We start from the raw sequence: 11,335 nt of genomic DNA, 5'->3' as shown, positions 1-11,335 counted from the left end.
TGTTACTAAATGTACACCTAAAAATGTTTAAAATAGTAAATTTTACGTTATGTATATTTTACCACTATATAAAACTGAAAAATGGCCTTATAGCTATAAAAGTTATAACTTTAGTATATACACAGATCTTAATTTAGATTAATGTTAATTACTAAACTACTGACTGAGTTACAAAATGAAGGAAATACTGACACAAATTACAATACAGATGAACCTTGAAAACATACGAAGTGAAAGTATTTAATAGCTGGTCATAAAGGATCAGAGCCTACATGATTCCATTTTCATGAAATGTCCAGAAAGGACAAATCTATAGAGATAGAAAGTATATTAGTGGTTGCCTAGAGCCAGAGGGGTTGGAAAGTTGGAGGATTATGTCTGAGTGGGATGAAATTTCTTTTTGGAGTAAAAAAAAAAATTGTTCTCATACGGATTGTGTTGAATGTACAACTTTATAAATACACCAAAAATCATTGAATTGTACAATTTAAATAGGTGAATTATATCTCAAAGCTATTTTTTAAAGGAATACAGAAACTCTAGAAATATATTGAATCTATTGACATCTAATTTGCTACAACTATTCTAACATAGAAATTTTACTGACAAATGATCATTAAAAGCTATGGGTAGCTGTACCCATTTGTACTCTCCCACTACAATGATGCTTTGCGACCACACAGCCCCCATCACCTGCAACAACACCTGAGCTCACAGGCCTACAGGGCCCTGCTCCACCTCAGCAGTCTCACCTGGGTCACTCACCTGTCCAGGGAAGCTGCTGTTGGCTGGTCCAGGATAGCCCCATCTGGGATGATTAAGCTCCCACCTCATCCTCCAGCCAGAGCCCATGCACATGCTCACAACAGTAGCACAAAACCCCCCAAGTCTGTCCTTAGCCTTCTCATGTGTCACATTAGCTGGCATGCCATTGACTCAAGAGTAGAGGGTCAAGGGAAGCAGACAATGCCTCTTCAATAGAAAGACCTGAGGAGTCATGTGACTAAGAGATGCATCTGCAGAGGGTGAAAAATGAGGACCCCCAACACAGGAGCCTCCTGTAGCAGCTTGTAACCAGCACAGGGCATGTACTCTGAAAAGTATTAGGGAGAATGGGTGTAAATATTTCCCATCTTGCAGCTTTACCTTCTTCCCATTTTTACTTAAAAGGAGGGGAAGAGTAAAAACCTACTTATCAGATACAATGAACACTATTTGGGTTATGGGCACACTGAAAGCCCTGACTTAAGCATTATAAAAGGTATCCATATAACAAAAATATTAATATTTTGAAATTTAAAAAAAAGAAAAAATACGATAAACCAGGTATTGTATCTCATAAACACAGAAATTTATTTCTCACAGTTCTAGAGGCTGAAGTCCAAGATTAATTCGAGGTGCCAGCAGATTTGGTGTCTGGTGAGGATCTGCTTCCTGGTTCATAGAAAGGTGTCTTCTCTTGTATTCTCACATGGCAGAAGGAGTTAAGGGCCTCTGATAAAAGCACTAATCTCATTCATGAGAGGTCCATCTTCATGACATAGTATCTCCCACAAGCACCTCCAAATACCATCACATTGGGGATTAGTTTTCAGGACATGAATTTCGAGGAGACACATTTATTCTAAAAAGAGAAATGGATAACCTGAATAGGTCTATATCTGGTATAGTAATGTATGAATAATTAACAATCATCCAAGAAAGAAAGCACTAGGGCCAGATAATTTCACAGGTGAATTCTACCAAACATTTAAAGAAGAAACCATATTAATTATTTACAATCTTTTCCAGAAAATAGAAGCATAGGGAACATTTTTCAACACATTCTATGAGGTCCTAATAGCCAAGCCACATAAAGACATTAAAAGAAAGAAAATGTATAGACCAATACCTCTCATGAACATAGATGCAAAACTTCTTAACGAAATATTAGCAAACTGAATCTAGCAATACATAATATGAATTCTACACCAAGACCAAGTGGGATTTATTCCAGGTATGCAAATTCGGTTCAACATTTAAAATAAAGTAATCCATCACACAGACAGGCTAAAGAAGAAAAATCATTTGATTATCTTAATAGATTTAGGAAAAGCACTGACAGAATCTGATACTCATGTGTGAATAAAACTCTCAGCAAACCAGGAATACAATGGAAATTTCTCAAATTGATAAAGAATATCTACAAAAAAAACCTCTATACATAGTAACATACATAATGTGAAAAACTGGATGCTTTACCCCTAAGATCAGGAGCACAGCTCCTAACCATCATATTGGAATTCTAACTAATGCTACAGGACATAAAAAGGAAAGAAAAGGTATATAGATTGGTGTATATATAGGTATATATCTTTGCTAACAGATAACTTGATTTTCTATGTAGAAAATCCCAAAGAACCAACCAAAAAACCTCTGGATTATAACAAGTTTGCATGATATAAGGTAAATATATAAAATTAATTGCTTTCTTATATACCAGCAATGAACAATTGGAATTTGGAATTAAAAACACAATACCATTTACATTAGCAAGTTATATTTGTTATCAAGAATATCAAATACTTAAGACATAATAAACTATAGGCAGGATCTATATGAAGACAACTACAAAACTTTGTTGAAATAAAGAAATGATTTCTCATATTCATAGATAAGACTTAATGCTAAGATGCCAATGCTCTTACTTAAATCTATAAATTAAAAACAATTCCAGTCAAAACACAAGCAAGTTATTTTATGGAAATTAACAAACTAATTCTGAAGTTTATATGGAAAGATAAAAGACCTAGATAGAATAGCCAACAATATTGGAGGGGAAGAACAAAGTTAGAGAACTTGCAGATTGATCAATGGAATAGAATAGAGAACTCACAAATCAAAACACACATAGTAAATTGATGTTTTAGAAAAAGGCCAAGGCAATTCAATGGGGGAATGACAGCCTTTTCAAAAACAGTGATGGAACTACTGGACATCGATATACCAAAAACAAACAAAAGAATTGAGACAGTCCTTGTTCCTCAAAAATTAATTCAAAATGAATCTTAGACCTAATTTTATAGTTATTTTTAATTGACAAACCATAATTACATACATTTATAGGGTACAGTGTCATGTTTTGATTTACATATACAACGTGGAATGATTAAATCAAGCTCAATAACATATCCATCACCTCAATTACCTATCATTTTTGTAGTGAGACATTTGAAGTTTACTTAGTTATTTTGAAATACACATTGACTATAGTCACTCTGCTAACAGATTTCAAAACCTATTCCTACTGTCTACCTAAAACTTTGTACCTGTGACCAACAACTACCCATTCGCCCCCCAATACAGCCTTCTGGTAATCATCATTCTACTCTCTACTTTAGTAAGTTCAACTTTTTAGGCCTAAATTTAAACAAAACATAAAACTGCTACAAAATAACATAGAAGATATCTAGGTAACCTTGGGTTTTGGAACGACTTTTTAGATACAATACCGAAGCACAATATATGAAAGAAAAAACTGGTACCGTAGGTCTTTGTTAAAATTTAAAACCTTTGCTCTGAGAAAGAAAATATTAAGAGAATGGAGAAAGAAGCCACAGATGGGAGAAAATATTTGCAAAACACATATATTAAGGACATGGAGCCAAAATATAAAAAGAACTCTTAAAACTCAACAATTTTTTTAAAAAATCCTGTTCGTAAATGAGCAAAAAATCTGAAAAACACCTCATCAAAAATGATATACAGATAGAAAAAAGCTTATGAAAAGATATTCAACATCATATGTCATTAAGTAACTACAGAGATATCACTACACATCTATTAGAATGGCTAAATTTTAGACTGGGCACGTTGGCTCATGCCTGTAATCCTAGCACTCTGGGAGGCCAAGGCGGGCAGATAGCTCAAGGTCAGGAGTTCGAAACCAGCCTGAGCAAGAGTGAGACCCAGTCTCTACTCAAAACAGAAAGAAATTAATTGGCAAACTAAAAATACATAGAAAAAATTAGCCGGGCATGGTGGTACATGCCTGTAGTCCCAGCTACTCAGGAGGCTGAGGCAGAAGGACTGCTTGAGCCTGGGAGCTTGAGGGTGCTGTGAGTTAGGCTGATGCCATGGAAGTCTAGCCCAGGCAACATAGTGAGACTCTGTCTCAAAAAAAGAAAAGAAAAAAAAAAGAATAGCTAAATTTTTTTCAAAAAATGACAATACCAAATACCAGTGAGGATTTGAAGGAAAACAAACTATTATTCATTTGTAGGGGGAAGGCAAAATGGTACAATCACTTTGGAAGACAGTTTGGACAATTCTTACAAGGCTAAATACAGTTTCACCATACAATACAGCAATTGTACTCCTAGGTATTTATCTAAATGAGCTGGAAACTTACGTCCACACAAAAACCTACACACAAATATTCATAGTAGCTTTATTCATAATAATCACTCCCAAATGGGAACAAACTAGATGTCCTTCAACCATTTAATGCATAAACACCACTCTTTACATCCAAATAAAGTATTATTCAGCAATAAAAAGTAATGAGTTATCAAGCCATAAAAAGACATGGAAGAATATTAAATGTATTAAATATATTGCTAAATGAAAGACCTCAGTCTGGAAAGGCTACATAACATATGGTTCCAATCATGTGAAATTTTGGAAATGTTAAATCTGTAGAGACAGTAACAAACATGGACATTACCAGGGACTGAGGGGGAAGGAGAGGGATGAACAGGTGAGGCACAGATTTTAGGATGATGAAACTATCCTGTATGAAACTATAATGGTGGATACATGTTATTATGCATTGTCAAAACCCACATGAGTATAACTCAAAGAGTGAACCTTAATGAAAACTATTGCATATAGTTAATAATATAGTGTCAATATTTGGTCATAAATTGTGACAAATGTACAACACTAATGCAAGATGTTAATAATTCGGGGTTAATTATGTATGGGAGTAGAGAGATAGGTATGGTGGAGGTATATGTAACTGTATGTATTACCTGCCCAACTACTCTGTATATCTAAAACTTTACTTGGAATACTCTATTAATTATTTTTAAATCAGTAACAGAAAGATCTCTAGAAAATCTCCAAATATTTGAAACTAAATAATTGACATCTAAATAATCCATCAGTTAAAAAACAAAAATTAATAGAGAAATTAAAAATCATTTTGAACTGAATGAAAAACATACCATATTAAAATTTTTGAGATGCCACCAACATAGTACTTAGTGGGAAATTTATAGTACTATATGCATCTGTTTGGAAAGAAGCACTCTAATCAGTGTTCTCAGTTTTTACATTATGACAATACAAAAAGAAGAACAAATGAAAAACAAGTTAATCTACAGAAAGGAAATTACAATTTCCTTTCTGTAGATTATAATTTTCAGAGTAGAAATCAATTAAATAAAAAACAAAAAAAATCGAGGGAAATTTATAAAATCAAAAAGCTGGTTCTTGGAGAAACACAATAACCTTGATTAAAAAACAACAATAAAAAAAAAAACCCTTGATAAACCTTTAGCCAGAATGATTAGGAAAACTTGCAAACAAACACAAATTATCAGAATAGGAATGAGAAATTATATCATTACATATTCTACCAGTATTAAGAATAAAGTTAGGAAATATGAATAACTTTATGCCAATAAATTTGACAAACAAGATAACAAATTCCTTGAAAGATGCCGAAATTTACTTAAGAACAGACAGGCTCAGTAGCCTTACTTGGTCTGTCCAGAAAGTATCCAACCATGTAATGTGAAAAATGGAGACATTTACTGAAGATACAAGCAACATTGTACATGGGACAATGACACCTCAGTCCCCTTCAAAGTAGGCACCTTGGTACCTCACACGGTTCTCCCAGCCTCTCTTCCACTGTTCACTCTGCAAAATCCTGTGTTGGAATCGTTGTCACTCTACAAAATCCTGTGTTGGAATCGTCGTCAGCTGCCTCGTTGTATTTTCCTGAATCTCGTCAGCAGTCTGAAATCTCTTCCCTTTCAAAGGTGATTTTAGTTTTGGGAAAAGCCAGAAGTCACAGGGCACCAAATCTGGGCTGTAGGCAGACTGAGTCACCTGGGTGACTTCATGTTTCACCAAAAAACTCTGCACAAGATGTGATATATGGGCAGGCGTGTTGCTGTGATGAAGCTGCCAATCACCAGTGGCACACAGCTGTGGCTGTTTTCGTGGCATTGCATCTCTCAACCGACGAAGAACATTGAGGTAGTACTCCTTGTTAATTGTTTGGCCTGGAGGAGCGTACTTGTGATGGGCAACACCTTCCCAGTCAAAAAACCCAGTTAACATGGTCTTAATCTTGCTGTCACCTTGTCGTGCCTTTTTGCGGCGTGGAGGACCAGGTGACTTCCATTGAGACAACTGGGTCTTCGTTTTCGGATCATAGCCATAGACCCATGATCCATCCCTGGTTATGACCTTCTTGAGTAAATCTGGTTCATTAGTAGCAGTCTGAAGCAAGTCCTTAGCAAATGAAGCACAATGTTCCTTCTGCTCTGGTAGTAGAAGCTGTGGAACGCATTTTGCCACAACATGTTTCATGCCAAGATCCTGCGTCAAAATCTCTGACACAGTAGTTTTTGGAATCCCCAGATCAGCTTCTAGTTCTCGTACTGTCAGTCGCTGATCTTTGTTGATTGCAGCCCGAACACGTTCAACATTCTCAGCTGTTCTGCTTGTTGCAGGCCTTCCAGAACGTGGATCACTTTCAACAGATTCTCGACCATCTTTGAAGCGTTTGTGCCACACTTTTATTTGTGCTGCACTCATTGCATTGACCCCGAAAGCCTTCTGAATCATCCGAATAGTTTCTGCAGAGGAATGTTGAAGCTTAACGCAAAATTTGATGCAGATTCGTTGCTCTACTCGTTCAGTCATTTTGAATGCAACCGCCACACAGTTCACACGCTCAACAACAATCTCTAGCGTCCCACTGATGAGTACAGTGAAGCCGTCATTGTTCAAGCATACACATTCCAGTCCACTCTCCTTGGCTGCCAGGTTACAGCGATGTTGAGCAGGTTCTCTTTATATAATAATGGCTGGATACTTTCCAGAGAGACCTAGCATTATCTATGAAAGAAATCGAAATTATAGTTAAAAACCTTTCCACACACAAAAATCCAATCTCAAATCATTACAAGACTGAATTCTACCAATCATTAAAGGAAGATGTGATACCAATTCTACACAAACTCCTTCAGAAAGTTGAAGGAGAGGGAATACTTACCAACTCATTTAATCAGTGAAGTATTCTTGTCATAACAAAACCAGAAAAAGGCATTACAGGAAAGGAATACAACAAACTAAGATCCCTAATTATCCTTGATGCAAAAATTCTAAACAAAATTTGGCAAAGTAATTCAACAATACATGAAAAGGATAATATATCGTAACTAAATTTTACTTGAGAGTGCAAGGCTGTTTTGACATTTTAAAATCAATGTACCCAGACTTGCCCAGATAACCGCAGGGGTCAACATCTCCAGGTTGAGACCCTCTAAAATTAAGGGGCGCACGCAGCAGCAACCATGCAGCAAGCGGGCAAGTATTTTGCAGACGGAAAACCGAGGCTGGGCACCGCTCAAGGCCGCCCGGGTGGGTGACCAGAAGGAGAGGGGTCCCGCTGCGCCGCCCTCTGCGGCGAGGACCCAGAGCTGCGCGCCCGCCCGGCGGTTCCCGGAGACCGAGCCCCGCGTGTTCCATTCCCACGCGCGGCCTGCCCACTGGAAGCGAGTGCCCGACGGTCCCCCGCTGAGGCCCCCCGGCCTGATGGACCCCGCCAAGGCACCGACCCCACGCCCGTCCAGGACAGTCCTCGCGCGAGGCAGACGCAGATTACTCACCCAGAAGAAAGCCGTCCACGTCAAGGGTGAGGTGGGTGCCCGGCCCAGGCGGGGGTTCAAGCAGAACACCGCCAAAGTGCTGCCGCCATGATGCCTCAGCCGGTTGCTGAGAGGTAGGGGAAGGCGAAGCGGAGGTGCGCGCGCACCCGCCCGCCCCGCGCACGCGCGCTCGGGGCCTCTTCGGGCGCTCAGAGGCGCTGCTCCTGACACATCTTAGGAGAGTTACTTCAGCATAGTTGATAGGCCCAATTTCAAAACCTAAACCTACATGATTTCTAGACGAAAACATAGAACATCTTTATGACCTTGGATTAGGCAAATATTTCTTAGATACGACTCCAAAATCACTATACATAAAGCAACATTCACAGTTGAGAGAATAAAAATTGTAGCCACAGCCTGGAGAAAACACTTGCAATAACAATAGAATACATAGAGTGCTCTGAAAACCCAATAATATAAATCAAACAACCCAACTCTTTAAAAAGTTGCCAAAAATCTCCACCAAAGAAGACAAGTGGAAGGCAGATCAGCGCATGAAAAGATGCCTCCCTCACGGTCATTAGGGAAACGCAAACCAAGTGCACAGTGGAATTCTGCTACGCACTGTTAGAAGAGCTAAAATTAAAAATACCTATGGATGCAAGTGTTTATTTGTGATAGCCCCAGACTGTACAGAACAATCTAAGGGTCTATAGAGAGGTAAAAGTGTAAAAAAATTGTGGTATTTCTATGCAGAATAGTAATTCCACAATAAAAAGCAATGCATTATAGGTGTGATAACAAAATAAGTATGCAAGAGAAACCAGGCAAAAAGTACTACATACTGTAATGATTATATAAAATTCTATATGCATTGCAAACTAAAGTGATAAAAGTTGATCAGTGATGGTCCATTGATGGGGAGAGTAAAGGGGGGTGGGAGGGAAAGATTACAAAGTGATAGATAAAAAGTCTTTGGTGGAGATGGATATAGTCGTTATCTTGATTGTGATAATGTTCTCATGGTGTATACATGTTTAGAAACTTATTAAATTGTACACTTAAAATATGTGCAGTATATTTCATGTCAACTATACTTCAAAAAAGCTGTTAAAAAAGAAATATCTCACCTAATGGGTACAATGAATACTATCTGGGTGACAAGTACACTTTTAACCCTGACTCAAGCAATCCAAAAGCAATCCATGTAACCCAAAACATTTGTACCCCCATAATACTTTGAAAAAAAAATGTCCTTTCCAAAAAATATGTACAAAATATTAGCCAGTGGGTGTTATTATTTTTTCTGAGTTTGAATTTCCAAAGGTATTTTGTTAAATGGCACCTTTTCGATAAAATATCCCCAGCTGTCTTCCTTGATTTTTTTCCTTTTTTTTATGTCAGCATATTAGGGGGGTATAAATATTTAAGTTACATATATTGCCTTTGCCCCACCCGAGTCAGAGCTTCAAGTGTATCTATACCTCAGACGGTGCACATCACACTCATTAGGTGTTGTCTTCTTTAATTTAAAAAGAATAAATTCCCAAGCCACATTTTAATGGGCCAGATAACACATTCCACTTATTCTTTGTGTCAAATGCTGTTTAATAGCATGTCTACCTAACAAAAATATAGAAAAGACCTTTACTCTTCCCCATATCTCTTGTGCCCTAGAATTCACCCACAACGTTTTTTGTTCTAGGACTGTCATTTCCTTGGCATGTTAACAGGGGACACATTAAGGTGTTTATAATACTAGCAATGATTTCTTAAAGCACCCTGTAAAGGAAATGCCTTAAAGAGGGGTGCAGCATTTTTTCCACTGCTTGACCTATCCACACCAGTAAGCTCATGAAAAATTTCTGTGAAAGTGTGCCTTATGCTAAGAAAAACTCAATACCTGATATACTAAGGACAAAGATTTGAGGAATTATATCAGTAAGATGGGACCGGGAAGCTCATTGAAATTAACCAAATGCCTTTTTAGGAAAACCAGCACAGCATCCAGGAACCTTTCCTCTTGGGTTTGCAGAAAGTTGGCAAAAGTAAATAATCTAATTTAACGTCACTAACAAACAAAATGCTGGTACTCTTATAAATCAATGACATCTTCATTTTATATTTGTATGAAAGTCATGAGTTTAATTTTTGAAAATTATACCTTGACAAAGAACAAATGTAAGTAGCACCGATCAATGAAACATGGGCACTCAAAGTAGGGGCCACATGAATGGACACATACACACCAGAACACTAGTCCCTTTAAACAATATCTGTGCAACCTTTTACTAATTTTACTTGGGCTCATAAGAGCTGACCTATTATAATATCTGGTGTATATGTTAAGTTTCTGTGTTAAAAATATGTAGGCTTGTATTTGTTGTATACCGCTGCAATTTTGGACGTCTGGCTAATTAAAAGAATTTTTTGTAGAAATGGGTCTCACTATGTTGCTTAGGCTGGTCTCAAACCCTTGGCCTGAAGCAATCCTCCTTTCTGAGCCTCCCAAAGTTCTGATAGTACAGGGCATGAGCCATCATGACATTGAAAAACTGGACATAGCCTACATAACCAACAGTAAGAAAATGGTTCAGAAAATTTTAACACCCACATGAAACAATAAACTTTTGTTATTAAATGTGATAAATATGAACACTTGGCAGAAACACGAAAATGACATATATGGAAAAAGCAAACCATAAATCTCTATGTGCAGTATTGTTAGACACGTGTAGCAATATGTCTAAACAAAGAGAATTGAGTACTACAGTAAGAGTGGGAGATGCAACCTTCCTTTGTCAATTTCTCATTCCTGGGAAAAGACAGCCCCCTGAGGATCAAGACATCTGAAGATATTGCTCTGGCATTGTGCCAGGACTGTCGTTGCATTGTCTTCTCTCCTTTATTTTGGTCTGAACAGCTCTTTTCCTCCCTATTTTATTTTTTCTGTATATAATGTCATAAAAGTGTCTATTTCTGTTGAATTTTACAGAAAGTTTTATTTATTTTTATTTTTATTTTTTTTGAGACAGACTCTCACTCTGTTGCCCAGGCTAGAGTGCCACGGCATCAGCCTAACTCACAGCAACCTCAAACTCCTGGGCTCAAGCAATCCTGCTGCCTCAGCCTCCCGAGTAGCTGGGACTAAAGCATGTGCCACCATGCCCAGCTAATTTTTTCTATATATATTAGTTGGCCAATTAGTTTCTTTCTATTTATAGTAGAGTCGGGGCCTAGCTCTTGCTCAGGCTGGTCTCCAAGTCCTGACCTTGAACAATCCACTTGCCTCAACCTCCCAGAGTGCTAGGATTACAGGTGTGAGCCACAGCACTCGGCCAATCTTAGATTGCATTTTTAATCCCATTTACTTATTTTCTTAGCTTGGGCTATTTTGTTCTATAGTTCATTTTACCTATTATGGTAACTCTGATTTTGAATAACTATTGATGATGTCACAGTAT

At 37.6% G+C, this 11,335-nt stretch overlaps 1 protein-coding gene across 1 annotated transcript; it reads right to left on the bottom strand.

Annotated features, from left to right (window-relative positions):
* Nucleotides 1-1,327: 1,327 nt before the first annotated feature.
* LOC142874266 (protein GVQW3-like) lies at nucleotides 1,328-8,021 on the bottom strand. The gene is made up of 2 exons (XM_076008564.1): nucleotides 7,890-8,021; nucleotides 1,328-7,116 (listed from the first exon to the last, which is right to left on the bottom strand). The coding sequence occupies exon 2, from the start codon at nucleotides 6,919-6,921 to the stop codon at nucleotides 5,935-5,937; it is 987 nt and encodes a 328-aa protein (XP_075864679.1). The 5' UTR covers nucleotides 6,922-7,116; nucleotides 7,890-8,021; the 3' UTR covers nucleotides 1,328-5,934.
* Between the last annotated feature and the right edge of the window lie 3,314 nt (nucleotides 8,022-11,335).

Source organism: Microcebus murinus, chromosome 12 (genome assembly GCF_040939455.1).
Source record: "Microcebus murinus isolate Inina chromosome 12, M.murinus_Inina_mat1.0, whole genome shotgun sequence".
Lineage (NCBI taxonomy): Eukaryota > Metazoa > Chordata > Mammalia > Primates > Cheirogaleidae > Microcebus > Microcebus murinus.
The sequence above is the reverse complement of the archived record's forward strand: the minus strand, read 5'-3'. Positions and strand labels throughout refer to the sequence as shown.

Bases quoted from the DNA above. Each gene is read 5' to 3' on its own strand.
- LOC142874266 (XM_076008564.1), bottom strand. From the start codon at position 6,921: ATGACTGAACGAGTAGAGCAACGAATCTGCATCAAATTTTGCGTTAAG.